This window comes from Panicum virgatum, chromosome 1N (assembly GCF_016808335.1).
Source record: "Panicum virgatum strain AP13 chromosome 1N, P.virgatum_v5, whole genome shotgun sequence".
NCBI lineage: Eukaryota > Viridiplantae > Streptophyta > Magnoliopsida > Poales > Poaceae > Panicum > Panicum virgatum.
The window spans coordinates 8,791,710-8,816,614 of record NC_053145.1 but is presented as its reverse complement, the minus strand read 5'-3'; the positions used below and the strand labels follow the sequence as shown (position 1 = coordinate 8,816,614).

General features: G+C 48.2%; 2 protein-coding genes across 3 annotated transcripts; both read right to left on the bottom strand.

The window, feature by feature from the left end:
• Positions 1 to 11,963: 11,963 nt before the first annotated feature.
• On the bottom strand, positions 11,964 to 20,077 carry LOC120653262 ((6-4)DNA photolyase-like). Its single transcript, XM_039931037.1, has 15 exons — positions 19,962 to 20,077; positions 19,532 to 19,835; positions 15,031 to 15,102; positions 14,873 to 14,953; positions 14,602 to 14,772; positions 14,447 to 14,518; positions 14,238 to 14,324; positions 14,049 to 14,147; positions 13,867 to 13,950; positions 13,558 to 13,644; positions 13,393 to 13,464; positions 12,853 to 12,966; positions 12,668 to 12,755; positions 12,443 to 12,538; positions 11,964 to 12,356 (listed from the first exon to the last, which is right to left on the bottom strand). Exons 1-15 carry the CDS (start codon positions 20,075 to 20,077, stop codon positions 12,166 to 12,168), a joined length of 1,734 nt encoding a protein of 577 aa, XP_039786971.1. The 3' UTR covers positions 11,964 to 12,165.
• A 375-nt stretch (positions 20,078 to 20,452) lies between these two features.
• On the bottom strand, positions 20,453 to 24,364 carry LOC120655039 ((6-4)DNA photolyase-like). Of its 2 annotated transcripts, none has more exons than XM_039932764.1 (14): positions 23,566 to 24,364; positions 23,402 to 23,473; positions 23,259 to 23,339; positions 23,015 to 23,185; positions 22,862 to 22,933; positions 22,653 to 22,739; positions 22,464 to 22,562; positions 22,277 to 22,360; positions 22,108 to 22,194; positions 21,942 to 22,013; positions 21,406 to 21,519; positions 21,221 to 21,308; positions 20,992 to 21,087; positions 20,453 to 20,905 (listed from the first exon to the last, which is right to left on the bottom strand). In XM_039932764.1, exons 1-14 carry the CDS (start codon positions 23,875 to 23,877, stop codon positions 20,724 to 20,726), a joined length of 1,617 nt encoding a protein of 538 aa, XP_039788698.1. In that variant the 5' UTR covers positions 23,878 to 24,364; the 3' UTR covers positions 20,453 to 20,723. The 2 variants fall into 2 exon arrangements, with proteins under 2 accessions (XP_039788698.1, XP_039788699.1); XM_039932765.1 differs by having other exon boundaries at positions 22,464 to 22,520; positions 23,566 to 24,236.
• Between the last annotated feature and the right edge of the window lie 541 nt (positions 24,365 to 24,905).

Sequence of the window (24,905 nt, the reverse complement as noted above, 5' to 3'; positions counted from 1 at the left end):
GGGACTGACGGAGGCGACGGGCGTTGACGGCGTCTAGGGCCACGCTGCGGGTGAGGAGGTGACGGGCGTCGGGCGGCGTCTAGGGCCGTCAGAAGGCCGAGGTGGGAACGGCGTCTAGGGCCACGGCGTGGAGGCGGGAATCTTCCCGCGCGAGGAGTTTTGGCGGTTTTCTCAAAACCGGCGACCTACCCGGGTTTCGCAGACCCCTCAAAAACCGCAAACCAGATCTTCATCAAATGGCGGCATCGCGAAGAAGACTTCGAGTTGAAGAAAGAAACTCCGCCGTCGGATGAAACCTTGTACCCATTTCCGGTTTTGCCCCTACGGGCGTTTTAGTTTGAATTTCAGAGTGGAGGTCATTTCTGGGATGTGACCGGTCTGTTAGACCTGTCTGACCGGTCTTCCCCGGGAGTCGATAAATATGTCTCACCTGCCCCCTTGGACAGGTGAGCCTCGAAGCCACGAGTCATTTCTGTTTTCTCCTTACTCCTCCCTCAGTTCTAGGGTTAGGCCGAGGTCTCCATGGCAAAAGTGGTCTAAATTATAGCTAGGTCCACAAATTTGAGAGGGTGGATGAATGGGTGGAGGTCTAGCTCTTGTATAGGTGAGGTCCTCTGTAAATCACGATAAATTTGAATGAAATCGAGGTCCCCTTTGAGCAGCTCTTGTGCGTTCCCGTTCATCTCTTGTTCATGGCTTGATTTCCTCTCTTTTGGTGGTTTTTGAGATCGAAGCTTTCACTTGTACGGTTTGGGGACTCCGTGATTTGCTTCTTGACCATCTAGCCTAGGGCTAAACTCTCAAGATTCACGAGTCCCTCGGATTAAGGTTTTTCACGTTTTTGAGAAAACTCCAATCCTCTTTGATCTTTCCTCGAATTCTCTAGTTCCTCTAACCTTTTAGGAAAGATCTCTTGGGGATATGTTCACGGGACAGGTGTGAAGGTATCCCCCAAGTTTTGTTGGATTTGGACTTCGTTTGCTCGAGATTCTTCATTTGAAGTATTGTTCACGGGATTTTCTGGGTGCCACCGGTCAGACCGGACGCAAGACCGGTCAGACCGGTCTCGGTCTGTTTAAACTGCCACGATCGGTCAGACCGGTCCAGGCAGTCAGGTATGCTAATTTTCGTGTTTGCTTCCGAGTTTTCGCTTGCTCATTCTAGGGTTTGTTTGTGTTGGTTTAGCTCTTCCATAGCTATTCCAAACTTCACCTAGAACTCTTGAGGGCTTGTGGTGATTTTGAGATATAGGTCGACGGATTGATTTCAGAAGAAATTTTGGTCGGCTCCCATTCACCCCCCCTCTGGTCACCGGTTTCGGTCCCTCAATTGGTATCAGAGCTTGGTTGAGGTTTTTAGTACCTTAACCGGTTCGAAAACCACTTGACGACCTTGGCGAGTCTTGGGAAGATCCCGGTGTTTTCCGGCGAGAACTATGCCTACTGGAAGGTTCGCATGGGAGCCTTCTTGCAGAGCATGGGAGCCGAGGTCTGGGATATTACCAAGAACCAGGCTTACGTGGTGCTTGCCGCTCGGGTCACTCCTCTTCAAGTGACTGAGCACGAGGCTAACGCCAAGGCTGTCAATGCCTTGTTCGCTGGCGTTTCTCGTGCAGAGTTCTCATGCGTCCAGGGTTTTCAAGAAGCCAACAAGATTTGGACATGCCTTGAGAACTACCACGAGGGCACACCTCAGGTCAAGGCCAGGCTATACGAGACTCACCGGCGTGAATATGAGAACTTCACACAGGAGCCGGGTGAGAGCATTGACTTAAAGTTCAGTCGGTTTCAATCGATTGTGAACAAAGTCAATGCGAACAGATCTGTTGATGCCCTTGAGTACACAGAGCACGAGAAGGCCCTCAAGTTGCTCTATGCACTTGACCGCTCTGTGTGGGATCTCAAGGTGAACACGATCATTGTGTCTGCTGGCTATGAGACTCTGACCGTGAACGAGCTTTTCAGCAAGCTCAAGGCCACAGAGGTGGATAACCAGACACGAGCCAAGCTCAATGGTGCCCCTCCTTCCAAGAGCATCGCTCTTGTGACTGACCCAGGTGGATCGAGCTCTAACGCTAACTCTGCTCTTGGCTTCTCTTACCTCTTTGCCTTCTGTTACAGATGAGCAGTTGGAGACGCTGGGCGATGACGACTTGTGCCTCCTCATCAGCAAGTTCCAGTGCGTCTACCACAACAGGCAGAGGAAGAAGAACCCCGGGTGCTACAACTGCGGCGATTTGAACCACTTCATCGCCTATTGCTCCAAGAAGTCCGGCGGTGGCCAGAACAACCACTTCGACTACTACCGCAGTCGTGACCGGGGAGGACGCTTTGACAAGGAGTCGCTCAAGAAGCGCTTCCAGTACAAGGCCAAGAAGCGGGAGAAGGCCTTTCTGGCGCTGCTCAGCGACCTCGACAAGAGCTCCGACACCGACCGCTCTTCTTCACCGACCTCCGACAACGACGACAAGAAGAAGAAGAAGCGGGACAAGGAAGCCACCGGCTTCATCGGCCTGTGCTTGGCGGCCGGTCAGCGCAAGGGTTTCTGCACCATGGCGGACGAAGCCGATGGTGCACATGCGTCTTCAGGTGGACATGCTACACTGACGCACGCGCGACTCTTTTCCTGGATCCGAGAGTGATTCAGAGGTAAACTTCACGATTGACCTGCTAGATACAGAGGTTAGGGAGTTGTACGCCGCTCTCGACAACCAGAAAAGGCTGCTTAAGGAAGCAGCTAGAGAGCGTAGAAAGCTTAGGGCTGAGCTGGCTTGTGCTAGGGAGAAATCTAGTGAGGATGAGTGCGCTGGCTGCATATCTCACATGAACAATCTTGTTGCTCTCCGTGCCGAGCATGATGAGAACGTCGCGAACTTAGATGTTACTAAGACTTCGCTTGCTGATGTGTCTCATGAGCTCGCTAAGTCCAAGCATGAACTAGAACTGGTTAAGGACGCTCCTATTGTTAGCGATGTGCTTGAATGTGATGAGTGTCCTATCTTTAAGTCCGATCTAGCTTCGTTGCAGTCCAAGTTTGCTACTGTTGTGTGTGAGCTAGAGGAGTTGAAGTCTAGGCCAGTTCTGCTTGGTGCTTGCAAGCTTTGTCCCACGCTTAGGTCGGAGCTAGATGAGAAGAACGCCTTGATTAAGTCCTTGGGGAAGACTAAGGTCGTGGAGTCTAGCCCACCTATTGACTGCTCTGTTTGCCCTGGTTTGATCTCTGATTTGGATAATCTTGCGGTAGAGAAAGCCAACTTGGAGAATGAGAATACCTATCTTAGGGCGATTCTTAGTTGGGTTTCTGCTAGTGAGCCGCAGTTGGGCATGATGATCAAGCAGTTCAAGCGTGGTGATGGGTTTGGGGTTGGTTACACATACACAAAGTCAGACTTTGACAAGTTGTATGGTAAGATCGGCAAGGCTGCTGGAAATACTGCTAGTACGATCACGCAACCTTCACTTGTTGACCCCGTGGATGGTGTGCTGAAAGAACCACAAAAAGCACCTCCACAGAAGCAGGTTTGGGTTCCAAAGCCCAATGAGTTGAGGAATCCCCTCGACACACTCCCTGCTGCGGCAGCTCAGGTGGTCCAGAAGAAGAGGGCTGCTCCTCCCCGTCCGCAGGCTAGGCCTCCACCTCTCAAGCGTGAGGTGAGGTACCACTGCGAGTACTGTGACAGAGAGGGTCACCTGGAGGAGTTTTGCTTCAGGAGAAAGCGGGCTGTGAGGCGTGAGCAGGAGAGACGGAACGCGAACATGTATGCTGCTCGGGTGCATGGTCCTCCTCGGCGTGGTGGTAGGCAAGATGCTAGGGCGCGCCGTGTAGGTGGAGGTCAGGGAGACGGTGGTGCTTACCGTGCTCCAGTGGGTGGTCGCTTTGCCGGTCGTGCTCCTGGCCATTTTCAGTACGGCTATGGACCACGGGACCGATGCTTTGGAGGAGGTTACGGTGCACCACGCTTTCCTCGCGGTGGTGTTTGTCAGTCACGCGGTAGACGGGACGGGGGATACGCTTTGCCTGGTTTTTCTAACCCTTCTGTAGAGCAAATGGCTCGACACTGGTTAGCTTCTCACTTTGCTACCCCAGTGTTGAGACATTTGCTCACCCTTTATCTCACTACTGATGTGCAGGTTGGAGGCTTGGAGAACAGGTGGATCATGGACTCCGGTTGTTCGCGCCACATGACCGGAAATGACAAATGGTTCTCCAGCCTCACCCCGATGCGCTCAAAGGAGTACATTGTGTTTGGGGATAATGGAAGAGGAAAGGTACGTGGACTTGGCATTGTTCGAGTTTCTGATCGCTTTACCCTGAGAGAGGTTGCTTTGGTTTCGAATCTTGGATTCAATTTGCTTTCTGTTTCGCAACTTCTTGATGAGGGGTTTGAGGTTCGCTTCAAGGAGGGTTGTTCGCGTGTTTTGGATTCTAGAGGAGATTTGGTTTGCCGGATTACACCTCGCGATCGGGTTTTCTTGGTTGACTTCTCTGGAACTTCTCTTGGCTCTTCTCGTTGCTTGTTGGCTGGTCCTTCTTCTGATTTGTGGAAGTGGCATAGGAGACTTGGACATTTGAGCTTCGATTTGTTGTCGAAACTTAGCTCACTTGGCCTAATCCGAGGTTTGACCAAATTGAAGTTTGAAAAGGACCTTGTTTGCCATCCGTGTCACCACGGGAAGATGATTGCTACTTCACATCCACCTGTTAATCAGGTGATGACCACTCACCCTGGAGAGTTGCTACACCTGGACACAGTTGGTCCTTCTAGGGTGATGTCTGTTGGTGGGAAGTGGTACATTTTTGTGATCGTGGACGATTTTTCTCGCTATTCTTGGGTCTTTTTCATGAGAACCAAGGATGAGGCTTTTGAGTTTGTTCGAGACTTGATCTTGAGGTTGAAAAATGAGCTACCCCAGGCCATGCGAGCGATTCTCAGTGATAATGGCACAGAATTCAAAAATGCTCGTTTTGACGCCTTTTGCAGTGATCAAGAGCTTGAACACCAGTATTCTTCTCCCTACACTCCATAGCAGAATGGAGTTGTAGAAAGAAAGAATAGGAGACTGGTTGAGATGGCGAGGACGATGCTCGATGAGCATATGACTCCTCGCAAATACTGGGCTGAGGCGATTAACACCGCTTGTTATGTGTCCAACTGCATTTTCTTGCGTGCTTTCATGCACAGGACTTCTTATGAGTTGTGGTTTGGACGCCAGCCCCGTGTTGACCATCTCAGAGTTTTTGGTTGCCGGTGCTTTATGCTGAAAGATGGAAATCTTGATAAGTTTGAGTCTCGCTTGTCTGACGGCATTTTTCTCGGTTATGCTTCTCACTCTAGAGTGTACCGTGTGCTGATTATTGATACTAACATGGTCAGAGAGACTTGTGAAGTCACTTTCGACGAGACTGCACCGTGCAATTCTTCTGTCTTTGAAGTTGTAGGAGATGATGAGCTCGGCACCTCCATCTTTGAAGATGAGGAGGAAGAAGAAGCTGCGGAGGGCGAGGCTGAGGCTACCACACGTGCTGTGGACCCAGTTGCCTCCGCCACGAGCTCGGACGATGATGACGGCCCCGATCCGACTACGTCTACTTCACGGGGGCCGATCGAGGAGGTGACTCAGGCTTCACCAGCCGCATCTGAGGAGACATCAGACTTGGTTGAGGAGGAGACGACTTCGACGCGGGAAGCACCTCGACATATACAGCGTCATCATCCACCTCAACAGATGCTAGGTGATCTCAACGAGCGAGTCACCAGGTCCAAGGTAACAAGTATCGCTGGCTTTGCTCATTCAGCGTTTGTTGCCTCTTTTGAGCCCAAAGATATTGGACACGCTCTTTCTGATTCTAATTGGGTCAATGCCATGCATGAGGAACATGAAAATTTTGAGAGAAACCAAGTTTGGGTTTTAGTCGAGCCTCCACCTGCTTGTAATCCCATCGGAACTGAAGTGGGTTTTCAAAAACAAGCAGGGTGAGCATGGGTTGGTTGTTCGAAACAAGGCTCGTCTTGTTGCCAAGGGGTTTTGCCAAAAAGAGGGTATTGATTTTGAGGAGACTTTTGCCCCTGTTGCTCGTTTGGAAGCTATTCGAATCTTTCTTGCATTTGCTGCTTCCAAGGGTTTTAAAGTTTTCCAAATGGACGTTAAATATGCCTTCTTGAATGGTTTTATCGAGGAAGAGGTTTATGTGAAGCAACCCCCTGGTTTCGAAAATCCCAAGTTTCCAAACCGTGTTTACAAACTTCAGAAAGCACTTTATGGTTTGAAACAGGCACCTAGAGCTTGGTATGATAGACTAAAAATATTTTTGCTGGCTCAGGGCTTTAAAATGGGATGTGTGGATAAAACTTTGTTCCTCATGCGGTCTGGCAATGACTTTCTATTGGTTCAGATATATGTGGATGATATTATCTTTGGTGGCTCTTCTCACGCTCTTGTCTCCAAGTTTTCTGAGCAGATGTCCAGGGAGTTCGAGATGAGCATGATGGGTGAGCTGCAGTTCTTCCTCGGGCTGCAGATCAAGAAAACTCCTCAGGGCACGTTCGTCCATCAAGCCAAGTACAACAGGGACTTGCTGCGGAAGTTTGACATGAGTGACTTGTCACCTCAGCCGACTCCGATCAGCACTTCGACGGCGCTTGATGAGGACTTGGACGGTGAGGCGGTGGACCAGAAGGAGTACAGGAGCATGATCGGCTCTCTCCTGTACCTGACAGCGACGCGGCCGGACATTCAGTTCGGCGTCTGCCTTTGTGTGCGGTACTAGGCATCTCCGCGCACCTCCCACAGGCAGGTGGTGAAACACATCTTCAGGTATCTGAAATTCACCCCTGAATTTGGTCTTTGGTCTCTGCGGATTCTTCTCTGGTTTTGGTGGGCTTTTCTGATGCAAGTCAACATCCGGCACTTGTCAATTTCTCGGTACATCTTTGGTGTCTTGGTCCTCTCGCAAGCAGGCTAGCGTAGCGCTTTTTTCCACAGAAGCTGAGTATGTTGCCGCTGCTAGCTGCTGCTCCCAGATACTTTGGATGAAACAAACCTTGCAGGATTATGGTTTGAGTTTCGGTAGGGTTCCCATCTGTGTAGACAACATGTCAGCCATTAGCATTGCAAAGAACCCTGTCCTACACTCCAGAACCAAGCACATAGATATCAGATTCCATTTCCTGCGAGATAATCATGAGAGAGGACACATAGACCTGATCCATATCCCTTCAGAGAGGCAAACCGCAGATATCCTCACCAAACCGCTAGAGCAGGACACTTTTGCTCGCTTGCGAGGGGAGCTTGGGGTTTGTTACTCCTTTTGATCGCTGACTTTTCTTTGGTTAGCTTTGTAGGTTTTATTTGCTTCTTTTTGATTTCTAGGTTTGGTAGTTGTATTGTGCATATGCATTGTACATGTTTGCATTTTACATTACCTCACTTGCACTAGCATTCTTGTATACATTGCTATGATCTTCTAGTGCCTGCTAGTGTGAGTTGATAAATTTGATCATGTATAGCTTGCTCCACTGTGTATATGATATCTTCTGAGTTAAGCTATTTTGATTTGAAAATCTGAAAATATGATCACCCTGTCTTGGCTACTAGCATGTTAGGGCGTGTTGATATGCTTTGCTATCTTATTCATGCTAGTGTAGCTTTTCGTTCAACAATTCATATTTGAAATGATCTAAATCTGATAAAATTGCTTGAACTGTTCTTGAAATGGATTGAAAAGATCTTGGTGGGATTGCTTGTCGCACTGATCGAGCTTTCGGGACGGCTCACTTTGCACTTGTGAGAACTCGGGCAAGGCTGTGCATGACTGAAACGAGTGTCTTAAGCTTCTAATTGTCTTTGGCATAGGTTTGGCCTCGTTGCTAAGTAAAGCATGACAAGTTTTCAACCCCTGGCATTAAGAATTGCTTGATATAAATTTGATCGCAAAATGAATATTTGCAACATGTTTTTGGCTGGTTTGGCTCACCTGTACGAGTATGATTAGCACTGCTTTCCATTCCCTACTTGTTAGTGCTAGATCTTGGGTGATGCTTTTATTTCTCCTAAACTGAACTTGCCTAGCTCTAGACTAATTTGATATACCCTGTTGAGCTAGATGCAGGTCTTGTTTATGGATGCACACGTGCTTGTGACTAGATGTTGCTCATATCATTGTATCCCTGAATGCTTTCACTTACACCTCTTGCATTGCATTCATTGCATAGCATCTGTTCAGGGGGAGTTTCAGCTTCAGAGGGAGCTTTAGGTCTTTTTAGACTTGATGTGTGCATGTGCCAACAAGGGGGAGAATTTTTGGGAGAAGTGATCGAACAAAGGGGAGACTTGTTTGATTTTTGAAAAACTTGTTGTGCACAGGGCTTTGAGAGTGTATCATTTTGGGAGAGTTGCACTTGTGAGAGGGAAAAACTTTGCTTGGGGAGTTTTTGCTTTGTTTCTGGCTCTTGAGTTTTCCTCGTTTTCCCTTCCCTCCTAGCAAGACTGCGTCGAGCGTTATCTCTGTCTTTGAGGAGTCATGTTTTGGCTTTTGATCGATTGTGTCGAGCCATTGCCCTTGTCTTAGGGGATCGATCTGTGCTTGAGTAAGTGACTGGTCTTGTCTTTCTGAGCTTTGGGTCACTTGCTTTAGTTCTTCACTTTCTTGCTTCTTTTTATCACTTCTCTGTTTTCAGGTGGTGTGTTGACAATGCACTCATCAAGGGGGAGATTGAGGAATGTTGAGTACTCTATCCTGTCTGTGATGAGTGAATTGTCAACCGTGCGGTGTGATCGTGCACTTGGTCTTTGGATTGCAGGTACACGGGCGTCGAGTGTCGACGGAGAGCTGCCGTGGAGGAGCTCAGACCGGGCGGCAGCTGTGGCGTTCACTCCTGGATCGAGGGCGCAAGCGGCGACAGAAGGCGGGTTTCTTGGTTTGCGCCACAAAACCAAGCAGGCGGACGGCGGTTGAAGACGCCAAGTCGTGGAGGTGACGGGTGTCAGTCTCGGGATTGACGGAGGCGACAGGGCGTCGACGGCGTCTAGGGCCTCGCTGCGGGTGAGGAGGTGACGGGCGTCGGGCGGTGTCTAGGGCCGTCAGAAGGCCGAGGTGGGAACGGCGTCTAAGGCCACAGCGTGGAGGCGGGAATCTTCCCGCGCGAGGAGTTTTGGCGGTTTTCTCAAAATCGGCCACCTACCCGGGTTTCGTGGACCCCTCAAAAACCACGAACCAGATCTTCATCGACGTGGCGGCATCGCGAAGAAGACTTCGAGTTGAAGAAAGAAACTCCGCGCGTCGGATGAAATCTTGCACCCTTTTCTGGTTTTGCCCCTACGGGCGTTTTAGTTTGAATTTCAGAGTGGAGGTCATTTCTGGGATGTGACCAGTCTGTTAGACCGGTCTAACCGGTCTAACCCGGGAGTCGATAAATATGTCTCACCTGCCCCCTTGGACAGGTGAGCCTCGAAGCCACGAGTCATTTCTGTTTTCTCCTTATTCCTCCCTCAGTTCTAGGGTTAGGCCGAGGTCTCCATGACAAAAGTGGTCTAAATTATAGCTAGGTCCACAAATTTGAGAGGGTGGATGAATGGGTGGAGGTCTAGCTCTAGTATAGGTGAGGTCCTCTGTAAATCACGATGAATTTGAATGAAATCGAGGTCCCCTTTGAGCAGCTCTTGTGCGTTCCCGTTCATCTCTTGTTCATGGCTTGATTTCCTCTCTTTTGGTGGTTTTTGAGATCGAAGCTTTCTCTTGGACGGTTTGGGGACTCCGTGATTTGCTTCTTGACCATCTAGCCTAGGGCTAAACTCTCAAGATTCACGAGTCCCTCAGATTAAGGTTTTTCACGTTCTTGAGAAAACCCCAATCCTCTTTGATCTTTCCTCGAATTCTCTAGTTCCTCTAACCTTTTGGGAAAGATCTCTTGGGGATATGTTCACGGGACAGGTGTGAAGGTATCCCCCAAGTTTCGTTGGATTTGGACTTCGTTTGCTCGAGATTCTTCATTTGAAGGATTGTTCACGGGTTTTTCTGGGTGCCACCGGTCAGACCGGACGGCAAGACCAGTCAGACCGGTCTCGGCCTGTTTAAACTGCCACGACCGGTCAGACCGGTTCGTTGAACCGGTCAGACCGGTCCAGGCAGTCAGGTCTGCTGATTTTCGTGTTTACTTCCGAGTTTTCGCTTGCTCATTCTAGGGTTTGTTTGTGTTGGTTGAGCTCTTCCATAGCTATTCCAAACTCCACCTAGAACTCTTGAGGGCTTGTGGTGATTTTGGGATATAAGCCGACGGATTGATTTCAGAAGAAATTTTGATCGGCTCCCATTCACCCCTCTCTAGTCGCCGGTTTCGGTCCCTCAAATGCCAAACTCTTGGCTCTGTATCGCCATGACACGTTGACAACAATCACAAAGGCTAAGGGGCAAGGCTGCACACAAAGCCACAAATCGCCTTCAGATCGTCAGGATTTTTTTTTTTTGAAATCAAAGATCGTCAGGATTCTTACATAGCAAACAGGGAGCAAATCTTTGCCTCTGAACACGCATCCATGGAGCGAGATGGAGGCATCGAGCCACCGCACTGAAACCATGTGGAAGAAACAACCAAGCGGTACACTGCATATGCCTACCTGAACCCCTGATGGCTGACTTCACAGACCCTCACAACTCAGATCATAGTGCTTCCCAGCCATCTGGCACATCTCCTTGGATCTGTCCGCTAACTGCTAGCTTTATCTGAATACTACATCTGCGCTCTTGACATGCCAATGGACGACGCAGTGAGAAAGGGCTGCTGTTACATGCATGGTGAACCGGGCTGCTTCAGGTGCTCTGGCAGCTCTGCTACTGCATCAAAAGGATGGACCCTGCCACAAGGAAACAAACGCGCAACCACATGGAAAGAAGTAGAACCGGTCTTAAGTCTTAACAGAACAGCTCGTTTCTGAGAGAGAAAATGTGGTGCTTGGATTCCACTCGCATGAAGAGATGAGGATGGAAGGGCCCTACTCCAGTCGGTTTCTGACTTCAGGTTCTGAAAACCTGAAGGTGTGAAGCAGTGGTCCTACAATCTTTGTTGGGTGGGGGGGAGGGGGGGGGGGGGAGTTCTGTGAACGCGGCTAACGACACGCAGTAAGATGTGATGTCAAGATTAGAAGGGCCACGATAAAAGTGGGCATCAGCTCTGCCGCTCTGGTATACCGACAGGACGTCTGAAAAAACATGCAGAAAGTGGCTGTTTTGTTGGCGCGCCGTGCTCTGACAAGACCTCCTGAGATCAACTACGGAATCGTAGTTAGGAACAGTAACCATAGTTTGTTCACCAACCCTGAGCTTGTTTCCCTGTCCCTGGTAAATAGTGGAACTAGCATCTTGAACACGTCAGCAAACCTAATGACCAGTTAACCACCCATGCTTAACATGGAGCAGCTAGCCTGCTGCACGCCCCTTAGTCCAGAAAACTAAATCACTGCCCAGGCGAGGCGATGCGTTTCCGTGGCAGTTTTGTCACAGCCCACGCTGCGTCAGTGCGTCGTCGCTGGAGATTTTGGGCCTGGCATGCAATTGGGCCGGCGAATACACTACCCGCTCACATCTGGCAACCGTCTGCTGGGCTAACTACAGCCTACAGGCATTATCCTGATTAGTACCGTACCATTTGGTTACCCTTTGAGAAACAGGCTCAAATAAGCGCGACGCAGCCCACGCCTCGAGATTGGGAGGAGGGACATGGGCGCGAGCCTGCGCTGTTAAAAACGCGACAGCCTAGATGTGCCCTAGTAGTGTGGTGGGCTCTCTCAGTCCCATTCCTATCACGAACACTGGGCCCCTCCCACGACCGCAGCAGCCTGCTGCCTGCTCGGTGTGGGACAGCGTTGTGCTCGACCCAGCCTCTCCTTCCACCCCCACCCGCAACCTTTTTTTTTCGTCCCACCCCCAACCTTTTTTTTTCGTTTTTCCTCAAGGAAGGCGTTGGTACATTGACCAGCAGTTAGTTACATGATTATACTTGTGTTTTTTTTAGAATTCATTGTTAATACAGACGCTACAATTCAGAAAGGATCGCAAGTCATTTCCTTTTCAGTTAAACTACTTCATTAGGATACTGCAGATTGCTGGTGCAGGCCGCCGTCATTGTCGCAGCTTCATTTCGTAACGCTGTCGCAAAAGGGGAGCTGCGCATCACTCAGATCGACTAGTCCTCAGCAGCTTGGCAATGGACGAGTTAGAGGCACCGTGATCACCGTGAGACCATTTTCTGCGCGACAAGTTTGAGGGTTTCCCTTTGGAAGAGTTGGAATCAAGGCGATTCGAGGCATAAGCTTCTCCCATCCTCTTTCTACACTCTTTGCTTGCAGTATCATGATCAACCACTGCGAAACCAAAAGGGTGTTAGAAGGTACACTAATCCTTTCTAACCATAGTTATTAGTGTCTTTTCAAGATACTGTTGTTTTTACCTGGTTTTGGGTAGTCTTTGCAAATAATACATTTGGCTTTCTTGTGAATGCTAAGGGGGGCAGTCCAAGGCTCGTAAATGTACTCCCTCGACATGTCTAAATTAATAGAATGTAGCATTGTGCAACAGCAAAATGTTTAGTTCTCTTTGATAAGAAAAAAAATATTTTAAGTTCTCACTTAAGAAGAAACATTTTAGTGCTCAAAATGGTGTTACACAAATGTACCTTTCAGCACTGGAATGAAATGCCTGATATAGTTCCCATTAGGATCGTACTTCTTCCCAAATGTAATGGGGGAGTAAATTCTGTGGTACTGTTTTATAAGATGTGAGAGTAAAGTAAGCAAAAACTATTAAGCTGAACAAAAATGTCCATAACAAAACTCATCTGAAGGATATGCGTTGTCTAACCTGATAGAAGAAGGATGAGCAAGATAGCCACAGCCAATTGCCGTTGTTAATGGCCCAATCAGAATCAATCAGTAGCCTTTCAAAGACATCACGGCCTTTCTCCCAGTGAATAAACTTAAAAAAAAAGTTCATTATGGGCAACACCAGGTAAATTGGAATTAGACTTTGTAAATTACTTTAGATGCATGCTGTAATTGTCCACAATTCTTTATAAATGCCAATGTCCTTATCAGATATCGCTACGTAACTAAAATGGTTTTCATATTCCAACAGCACAGTATTGAACCCAACTAATAGCTCATCAAAACAACCCGACAGCATATTTTCTAATCAAAAGAATAATGTAGGAAAATGGCCAACTCTTATGGACTGACTTCTTTCTTTACTAAAATTCTAAAAGTTGCCAAAAGACCAAAACTTTGAAATTACAAACATACATGTTATATAAAGAAACATTTCAGTGAAACTATGCAAAAGTAGGGACACAATTCCCAGAAGAGTTTCTTATTTGAAGGAAGTTTAATATATTATGAAACATACCAGATCACCACGCGTAAGAAGACAAGAAACTGAATGGCGTGCAAGGTGATGCATCCAGCCCCACTTCCTTAGCTAGCATACAAGCACACAAAAAGAGCACTATTACATACTCTGGTAGTTATGGGTGATGCAAGTAATTCTGCCAAATGTTCGTTAGAGAAAAACCTGAATCATGATAGCATCAATCCATGGATACCCTGTCCGTCCATCTCTCCATGCAACAAATAGCTCCTCATTCTCACTCCATGGGATCTGAATTAGATGGGGTTATGTTACAAATATGCTGGTCAAAGGCATCACTGTAAAGGATTTTTTTGAACGTAATGGCAGGAGCTCTACCCTTCAATTAAAGAGAGAAAGCAAACAAGTTTTTTGTACAAAGCACAGAAACACAGGGCCATGACCAGGAACAGTCTTACTGCATGATTACAGGGATATCACTGTAAAGGATATGATTGACCGAATGAAGCAAACCTGCTTGCATATTTTGTTTCCTTTTATCTGATCAAAATTAGGAGTCCCAAAAAACACTTTGTAGAAGAAGTCTCGCCACAGCAACTGTTACAAGAACAAGAGTCATGCACTCAGATCCACCTTAAAAGAAGTCGTGCAGCCTGGTTTTTCCGTCAGGTCCAACAAATGCAATCACAAATCACCTGGCCTGACAATGAAACAGGTGGTTTCGTATAATTTCTGACGCTCCTGTAGACATCCTGAATGCAGTGATAAAAATATCTGGAGGACAGGCAGCCAAACTGCAACATTACAACATAACACACTGTCTCAACACTGCATTCTAAAATAAAAAGGACGACTACCTGCACCAGGTCAGTGACAAAACTCACCTTCAGATATGGTGACAAAACAGTTGTTGCAGGTTTGAGGAAGCCAGATGGGTCACCCTTAGGTTTCTCAAATTTGGCAACCCATTCCTGCAAAAACAAAGAAAATGAATGAAGTCCATCATAGAGAGATAAACTGTACAAGCAGATAGCAACTAACAAAAATTGATGGATGAATTGGACCAGAATATGCCATTACAGAAGCACCAAACCTTATCTTGAAGTGATGCTTTCATTCTCCTCAGAGCTTCTGTTTCCCCTCCTCGGAATGGTGGAATCTCTTCCTAAAATTGGCTATCAGAAAGTTCAAGCCCTATCGAGCAGCAACTGAAATACTACTTTGGAGCAATCGTGACTGCACTCGTACCTGGCTGATATCCCCATATCCAAGCTCCTCAACTGTGGGCACGGGCAACAACTCATACTCCCCCGTGTCTCCAACCGGTGGGAGTTCAGAGTATTCCTCAAAAATAGGCGCAGGCGGTTCCCCAGCAATTGCGATGAATGATTGGTACGTCAAAGGCGGCCGACCACCGTTCTGCAAATTGGCAAAACAAAAATCAGGTAAGTGTGGAACTCCAAGCATTTGGTCACTTCACTGGTATCAAGCACCTTTAAGAGTGTTCCAGCAGGAGCACCTTGTTTATGATGTCTGCTGGGTCGAAGAGGGTATGGCTGACCGGCGTGAACACCTCAATCCCAGAAGCCATCGCAAAATCCTATACTACCAAAAATCTTCGTCAGATAAGAACTTGTACGAAAACTAGTACTAGAGATAAGCGATCATGAGCCTCACCGAGACTTTCTTGTCGCGGGCCAGCGCGTAGGGCTCAGTGTCGGACTCGAAGCACAGCTTGCCGATGTTCCACTGCGAAGCAATTGTAAGTAGGTCAGGGCATGTACAAAGGTCCAGACAGCTAAACAGACAACTTTACAACGACTTGTCTGTTTAGCTGTCTGCTAGGTATTCAATTCAATTTTTAACACAAAAATCATGATGATCTAGTGCATAATTTGATCTTTGTAACCATTGTGTTGCATACATAGGAGAATACACAATATATCAAATAATTCAAATCATTCTTAGAATAATCATGTATATAACATATATTTATATGGAGCCACGGCATACATGGAGCCACAGCATTTCATTTGACACGAGCATACAGGCATACATGAAACTACAGGCATTTCATTTCACATGAACAACAGGTAACATTCAGCAATGGGAATTTCATTGCACATGAACAGCAGGTAACATTCAGAGGTTCAAAAAGATTCCATTCAGAGGTAACTAACATTCACATGAACAACCATTCAGAGGTAACTAACATTCACATGAACAGCAGGTAACATTCAAAGGTTCAAAAAGATACCATTCAGAGGTAACATTCACATGACTGAATATCAAACATTCAGAGGTAACATTCAGTCTTTCAGAACTACTACTACTAGTTTTGTCCAAAGACTGAATATCAAACATTCAGTTCAGACATACAGCAGTTGCATTCCCTTTTCTGCTGGACATTAATTTTGTTATTCACTCATCCAATCGCTACCCAATTTCATCAAATTTCAAGCAAAGCTAGTAACAGGACCTTTCAAGCAAAGATAATATCATTTATACCATCTGACCACAAATTGAGTTCACAAGTCACAACATGGCATGGATTTCCAATTTTCAAAACTTAAGACTTCAATATAAAAAATATCCAATTCAGAGCATAGACCTCAGAAAGCATCAGAAATTCATCACTATGTGAGGTCCTAACCGAGCATCATGACAACACAAACAAAAACACAGTTCGACATACCCAAATGACATACATGCAAATAAAAGTTCGCACAAGAAGTTCAGGCTTCACTTATTCATCACATTAGTTCAACAAACTGCGTTGCAGCAACTACAATTTCAATTCTATACTCAAAGTGTTGTAAAAAAATAAGAGGTAATGGAGAAAATACCAGGTTGCCGGATCTGAAGACAAAATATCAATGGTTGAGAGATTGGGCTATGCCCAGCTGTGCCACTGAAGAAGGTGCTGCCGCTGTTGACCATGCTTGCTGAAGTCCTGGTGAAGGAGGCTGGTGGTGAAGGCGTGGTGAAGCAGGCCGGTGAGGGAGATCCACCATGGACGCTGTCACAGCCCTGAGAAAAAAAAAGAAAAAAAAGAAAATCCCCCGCGGGCCCCACCTGTCAGCCACCCTTTCCCTTCCCCTGCTCTGTTCGGCGCCGCGCGCCGCACGCGTCGCCGCCGCCGACGTTCAACCTCGCAAAACGCGCCACGTGCCGGCCATCGTCGTGTTCTATGCCAAGCTCGTCCTCCCTCACGCCTTATCTGCGCCCGGCCGGCCCCCGTTCCCCGACTCAAACCCTAGCCCCCCTCCATTGCCGCCGCCGCCCCCGAGCTTCGTCGCCGCCGGTGAGGTTTCCCCCCGATCTAGCGCGCGCATCACGTAGCTCTCCTCCTCCTCCTCCGATTTTGGCCCTCACCCGGCCTTCTCTCCCTCCCTGCAGGGCCGGCGACGAGCGCCTCCGCCCGCCGCCGCCTCTGCTCGTCGCGCCGCCGGTCCGCCGCCGCTCCTCGCCCGCACCGCCGCTGGTGAGCCTCGCCGCCACCTCCGCATCGCCGTGCGCGCCTCCCCTGCACTGCTCCAGCCCCGCCTCGCCGCACCAGCTCGCGCCGCCGCCGCCGTCGCCGCGCGCATGCGCGCGCACGCTGCGCCGCGCCGCGTCGTGGCCGCGCCCCTGGGCGGGTCAAGGCTGCTGGCCTCGCCTTGACCCGGCCTGGTGGGCCGCTGGCCAGCGGGCCCCACCCGTCAGCGCCTGCGGGTGTGGAAGCCGGGTGCACCTAGCAGTTTGCTAGGGTTTTTCTAGGTTTAGTATTTCTGCAATCTTGTAAAATCCCTAGAAATTCTTGTGTAGCTCCAAAAATTATGAAACTTGTTTTGTTGGATTCCCCTAGATGAGATCTACTTAGGAAAAATATTGTTTTGCATGTTAATTTGCTGTAGATTTATCTATTGTTTTATCTTGAAAAAGTGAGTTTATTGCTTAGTTATTTGTGTATTGCTAGAAAAATGCCAAACCAAATTTTTTTAGACTCCTTGTGAGATGTAGTGTTTAGTGGTGCAACTTGTTCATGTGTTTCCTTGCTGTTGGTTAGGTTTTCATTTCGTTTTCGTGCTTGCTGTCCAAAATGTGGTTTAATATAGAACTTCTTGCTGGAAAGTGATAAAATGGCAAAACCAGTTTTGTTAGCCTTGTGCTCCTTCCTAGTTTCCTTAATAATTTTCTTAGATTTTTTTAGTTTATTTTGAATCCCTTTTCTGATTTATCTTGCTTAGAGTAGCTGAAATTTGATCTATTTATGATTTCTTATAGGAAAATGCTTTTGCTGCAAAACCAATTTTCATGAGTTCTTTGTATTGTTCTCTGCACGCTAAAATTATTTCATGATTTATTCTTGTTTTTTAGTTCATTTATTAATTCTTGCACCGCATTCATGCATTTTAGTGACCGAACGGTCGGAGAACGAACCCGTGGAGCCCGCCGAGTCCGTGGAGCCTGAACCCAGAGTCCCGTTCGTGGTCGAATCGGAAGTTAACTCAGGCAAGTAGCTAAGCATATTCCTTGCTCCTATTTAATCTGATTTAGTTTAGCTATCTCACCGGGTAATGTTGGGTTATATATATTATGTATGTATTGTATTTTTATACCTATCTTTATGCATAATCCTTTCTTGATCTGTTATCCCTATTCTTGGCACTAGTTAGATAGTTAATTACTTAACTTGACTAGATGCTTAGCCCTGCTTAGAATACTTCTTTTGCTCGCTAGACAGGATTGGTTTGGAGTATCACACTTACCTGTTTATTCTTGATCGCACTTGAGCATCTGGGGCAAGTGGAGTGCAGTATCGAGATTCGAGCGGAATGTTAGGGCCTAGAGAATGAAGTCACATGGGCATAGTCCGCTTGGATCGATTAAGGACCGAGTGGACGACGTCGGTTTTGAGCACCTTTCCGTGCTACCACATATCCAATATAATGGAACGGATAAGCCAATTACCTTCCTTGACTTGATCATTGATGTACAGTCCTAGATACGTGGCTTCGGGCTATGCAGAGAGGCTTAGAGGTGTTCCCGGGTGGACCTACGTGTAGGAAAGTTTAGAGATGTCCCCGGTGGAAACTAAGTCTCTACGCGTAAACTAGGTGTGAAGATTTCAATGATCGAGCCATATTGGGAACGGTTGACGCGAGTACCCTCTTATCCAACTTTAGCGGGTTGGGTGAGTCGCATGGTCCTTGCGTCGTGTGGGTAAAGTAGTACACCCTTGCAAGGTTATAATCAATTCGAATTGCCGCGCTCTCGGTTATGAGCACGCTCTTTAACCCATGAACTCCTCATAGATTATCGTTTATGATGAGAATGGTTCATGTTACCGCTATGAACAGTTATAGTTTATATTACTCTCTAATCAACTAAAAGTGTTTGGGGTTGGGCAACATTAATCAATTCTGATAGGTGTTAGTGTAGAGAGCTAATGCTTATGCAATAATTACTTAACCTTAAAGCTTTTACTTGAGCCATTGCATGATCCTTGTTTATTTAATCGCGTAAGTCTTGCGGAGTACCTTTTGTACTCAGGGTGCTTTCTAAACCTAGTTGCAGGTGAGCCGGAAGTGGTGTTCGGCCACTTCTACCCCGCTGATCCAAACGTGGGGGACGAGTAGGTCGTGGTGGTTGTAATGTTGTCCTTGAGCAAGGCATCATTACTTTAGTAAGTCTTTATCGTAATCAAGCTTCGTGAGAGTATGTAAATACAATAAACTTTACGTTTCTGTTTAATATGGCTTTCGTGAGCCAAGGCTTGTAAGTGGAGTTTGAAATCCACCTATATTGAACTTGTAATATTAAGTGTGTAAAACTGCTCTTTGTGGATTATTGGCGATGTATTCGATTGTAAACGGTATGTGCATATGCTGATTCTGGGCGTATGTTAGAGCACATACTGGGACTACCGGATTTGATATTATTTTGGATGAATGACGTGTCGGTTATTCGTGTCTCTAGATGTGGGATAACACGTGGCACGCTCTCCGGCAAGCACGTGTTAACTCTCATCTGGATGATAATGACCGGCGGTTCGTTTAAAATAGTATCAAATTGGGCGGTTCTCACAGACGCTACTCCCTACCGCACGGCTCGAACTCCGAGGGGTGCCACCGCCGCGGAGTCATTCTGTGCCGCCGCCGCAGCCGAGGGCGGAGGAGATGGGGCGGATGCTTACGTCCTTGAGGGCGGCGCAGACGGCGGCGCCGACGTCGTCGTCGCGGGCGCGGAGTAGGAGGAGGCGGGACCCTAGGCGGCGGAGGCGTCCCCAGGCTCCGCGCGCGTCGGGATCGCCCGCGTCCGCTTCATCCTCGAGAGCCTCGCCGACCTCGACGCCCGCCTCCGCCGCCAAGTGAGCCTCGGCGGCGCAGACGACGTCGCCGCCGCCGTCTGCGCCGCTCTCAAGGACGTAAGCATCCGCTCCATCTCCTCCGCCCTCGGCTGCGGCGGCGGCACAGAATGACTCCGCGGCGGTGGCACCCCTCGGAGTTGGGCGCAGGTACCGGGGTCGAGCACGAACACCAGGTACAGCCACCCGGCGCCGCGGCGGGCCGCGTCGAAAGCCGAGTTGTCGTGTAATTGGGCCGGGAATTACATCGCCCGCTCACATCTGGCTACAGCCTACCGGCATTATCCTGATTAGTACCGTATTGGTTACCTTTTGAGAAACATGCTCAAATAAGCGCGACGCATCCCACGTCTCAGGGGTTGGGAGGAGGGACATGGGCGCTGTTAAAAGTGCGACAGCCTAGCGTGGTGGGCTCTCTCAGGCCTATTCCTACCACGAACACTGGGCCCCTCCCACGACTGCAGCAGCCTGTTGCCTGCTCGGCATTGTGCTCGACCAGCCTCTCCTTCCAACCCCACCCCCAACCTTTTTTTTCCTCTTCTGTTCCGAACCTTCCAGATTTCTATCCCGTTACCAATACTTGTACCTGTGTTCAGTGTTTTAGAATCGGTTCTGTTCATGACCAGCAGTTACATGATTACAGCTGTGTTTTTTTAGAATTCAGGGGCACGAGACCCAGGCCCTTTGTGCATTGCAACATGACCATCAAGATTATTGATGGGTTATGCGCAAGCTCAGCGTTTTACAGTATAGTGGCCGCACAGCTTTGCGCAAAATCAAAATGAAGATGACCAGTACATGATTACACCTGTTACCTGACCATATGTAATATGTTAGAGATCTGTTCGTTCATTGTTGATAATGATACATAAAAGTACAATTCAGAAAGGATAGCAAGTCATTTCCTTTTCAGTTAAACTACTTCATTAGGATGCTACAGATGGGCTGGTGCAGGCTGCCTCCGTTGTCGCAGCTTCATTTTGTAATGCTGTCGCAGGAGGGGAGCTGCGCATCACTCAGGTCAACTAGTCTTCAGTAGCTTGGCAATGGACGAGTTAGAGGCATCATGGTCACCGTGAGACCATTTTCTGCGCGACAAGTTTGAGGGTTTCCCTTTGAAAGAGTTGGAATCAAGGCGATTCGAGGCATAAGCTTCTCCCATCCTCTTTCTACACTCTTTGCTTGCAGTATCATGATCAACCACTGCGAAACCAAAAGGGTGTTAGAAGGTACACTAATCCCTTCTAACCATAGTTACTAGTGTCTTTTCAAGATACTGTTCATTTTACCTGGTTTTGGGTAGTCTTTGCCAATAATACATTTGGATTTCTTCTGAATGCTAAGGGGGGCAGTCCAAGGCTCGTAAATGTACTCCCTCGGCATGTCTAGATTAATAGAATGTAGCATTGTGCAACAGCGAAATGTTTAGTTCTCTTTGACAAGAAAAAAAAATATTTTTCTAGGTTCTCACTTAGGAAGAAACATTTTGGTGCTGAAAATGGTGTTACACAAATGTACCTTTCAGCACTGGAATGAAATGCCTGATGTAGTTCCCATTAGGATCATACTTCTTCCCAAATGTAATAGGAGAGTAAATTCTGTGGTACTGTTTTATAAGATGTAGAAGTGAAGTAAGCAAAAACTGTTAGGCTGAACAAAAATGTCCATAACAGAAGTCATCTGAAGGATATGCGTTATCTAACCTGATAGAAGAAGGATGAGCAAGATAGCCACAGCCAATTGCCATTGTTAATGGCCCAATCAGAATCAATCAGCAGCCTTTCAAAGACATCACGTCCTTTCTCCCAGTGGATAAACTTTTTTTTAAAAAGTGAGTAGTTCATTATGAGCAACACCAGGTAGATTGGAATTAGGCTTTGTAAATTACTTTAGCTGCATGCTGTAATTGTCCACAATTCTTTAATAAATGCCAATGTCCTTATCAGAGATCGATATGCAACTAAAATGGTTTTCAGATTCCAACAGCACAGTATTTAACCCAACTAATAGCTCATCAAAACAACCCAACAACATATTTTCTAATCAAAAGAATGATATAGAACTGACTTCTTTCTTTAGTAAAATTCTAAAAGTTGCCAAAAAACCAAAACTTTGAAATTACAAGCATACATGTTATATAAAGAACATTTCAGTGAACCTATGCAAAAGTAGGCTGTAGGCACACAATTCCCAGCGGAGTTTCTTATTTGAAGCAAGTTTAATATATTATGAAACATACCAGATCACCACGCGTAAGAAAACAAGCAACCGAATGGCGTGCAAGGTGATGCATCCAGCCCCACTTCCTTAGCTAGCATACAAGCACACAAAAAGAACACTGTTACATGCTCTAGTAGTCATGGGTGAATGCAAGTAATTCTGCCAGATGTTCGTTAGAGAAAAACCTGAATCATGATGGCATCAATCCATGGAAACCCTGTCCGCCCATCTCTCCATGCAACAAATAGCTCCTCATTCTCACTCCATGGGATCTAAATTAGATGGGCTTACTTTACAACTATGCTCCTCAAATGACCTCAGTATAAAGGATATGGTTGACCGAATGAAGCAAACCTGCTTGCATATTTTGTTTCCTTTCATCTGATCAAAATTAGGAATCCCAAAAGACACTGTGTAGAAGAAGTCTCGCCACAGCAACTGTTACAAGAACAAGAGTCATGCACTCAGATCCATCTTAAAAGAAGTGCAGCGGTGCAGCCTGGTTTTTCCGTCAGGTCCAACAAATGCAATCACAAATCACCTGGCCTGTCAATGAAACAGGTGGTTTTGTATAATTTCTGACGCTCCTGTAGACATCCTGAATGCAGTGGTAAAAATATCTGGATGACAGGCAGCCAAACTGCAACATTACAACATAACACTCTGTCTCAACACTGCATTCTAAAATAAAAAGGACGACTACCTGCACCAGGTCAGTGACAAAACTCACCTTCAGATATGGTGACAAAACAGTTGTTGCAGGTTTGAGGAAGGCAGATGGGTCACCCTTAGGTTTCTCAAATTTGGCAACCCATTCCTGCAAAAACAAAGAAAATGAATGAAGTCCATCACAGAGAGATAAACTGTACAAGCAGATAACAACTAATAAAAATTGATGGATGAACTGGACCACAATATGCCATTACAGAAGCACCAAACCTTATCTTGAAGTGATGCTTTCATTCTCCTCAGAGCTTCTGTTTCCCCTCCTCGGAATGGTGAAATCTCCTCCTAAAATTTGCTATCAGAAAGTTCAAGTCCTATCGAGCAGCAACTGAAATAACTTTAGAGCAATCATGACTGCACTCGTACCTGGCTGATATCCCCATACCCAAGCTCCTCCACTGTGGGCACGGGCAACAACTCATACTCCCCTGTGTCTCCAACCGGTGGGAGTTCAGAGTATTCCTCCAAAATAGCCTCAGGCGGTTCCCCAGCAATGGCGATGAATGATTGGTACGTCAAAGGCGGCCGACCACCGTTCTGCAAATTGGCAAAACAAAAATCAGGTAAGAGTTGAACTCCAAGCATTTGGTCACTTCACTGGTACGAGCACCTTGTTTATGATGTCTGCTGGGTCGAAGAGGGTATGGCCGACCGGCGTGACCACCTCGATCCCCATAGCCATCGTAAAATCCTGAACGAACAAAAAATTTCGTCAGATAAGAACTTGTAATAAAACTAGTACTAGAGACTCACCGTGACTTTCTTGTCGCGGGCCAGCGCGTAGGGCTCAGTGTCGGACTCGAAGCACAGCTTGCCGATGTTCCACTGCGAAGCAATTGTAAGTAGGTGCCCGATGGAAGACGAAAAAAATCCGTTAAGTTTGCGTCGAGGGCGGAGGAGATGGGGCGGATGCTTACGTCCTTGAGGGCGGCGCAGACGGCGTCGGCGACGTCGTCGTCGCGGGCGCGGAGTAGGAGGAGGCGGGACCCTAGGCGGCGGAGGCGGGCGTCGAGGTCGGCGAGGCTCTCGAGGAGGAAGCGGACGCGGGCGACCCCGGCGCGCGCGGAGCCCGGGGACGCCGCGGCGGGGTCCGGGCGCAGGTACCGTGGGTCGAGCACGAACACCGGGTACAGCCGCCCGGCGCCGCGGCGGGCCGCGTCGAGCGCCGGGTTGTCGTGCACGCGCAGCCCCTTCCGGAACCACACCATTGCCGCCGTCGCGGCCTCCATCGCCGGTGTGGAGTGGCGTGCCGCCGCGGCGGTGGTTGGGGTGCTCGGAAGTCGGAATTGGGGAATTTCCTTTCGCCGGCGTCGGGGTGGAGAGAGGGTGCTGGCCGTTGATGGAAGAATGGGCGGCGGGGGTTTGAACAAGGGAGGGTAACCGTAGCGAGTGGCGCGGCGAGTGGACACGTCGGTTTCCTATTGGCTCAGCCTGCAGGTGGGGCGGGGTGGGCCGCGTAGGGGCGCGACCGCGCGGCCTCAGCGCGGGAGGCCACGCGGCAGAGTAGTAGGGGACGCTGGACGGAAGGCCGCCGGCGGCGGATCCTGGGCCACGCAAGGCGCAAGGCCGGCAGCGGAGGAGCCTGGGCCGCGCAGGGCGCGAGAGCGGCGGCGGAGGAGGCCAGCCGCGCCGTGCGAGGCCGGTGGCGGAGGAGGCGAGCCACACGAGGCCGGCGAAGGAGGAGCCGAGCCGTGCGAGTGCAAGGCGGCCGCGGAGACGCTGCTAGCTAGGAGCTAGCTGCGTATACACGCGGGTCATGTGGGATACACGGTCTCTGTCACCAGACCCGCAAACTCTTTTGTTGCGGGCAGTCTCAAACCCGCAAAAATTGTTAGCGGCAAGCTCCGCGGGTTTCAGGCTGACCACAACCCGCCCCGCCTGCAAGCCAGTATTGGCCGTTCCCGTCGCGCCACACGGGATCCGGTGCGGGTACTTGAATTTAGAGGCCACATTGCGCCGGCCGTAGTGAAACAAAGCCAGCGTTCAGCACTGTGTTTCAGCGATATACCGCAACCAAATATGCCCGTGCTCTCATAGTAGAAAATCGCGCCAAAGCATCACATCGTACAACATTCGACTCGTGGAAAACAATGTGTTCCAAGATGCATCCATGCACTACTACATTTCAGCGCTATAAGGTAAAGCAGAGCTCCGCACCACCAGGCAATAACAAGAAAGCGTTACATAAAAACACACGGTATTTTGCCGAGATTAAAAGTACCAGAAAAATGGAAAAAAAGGAAACAAGAGCACAAGG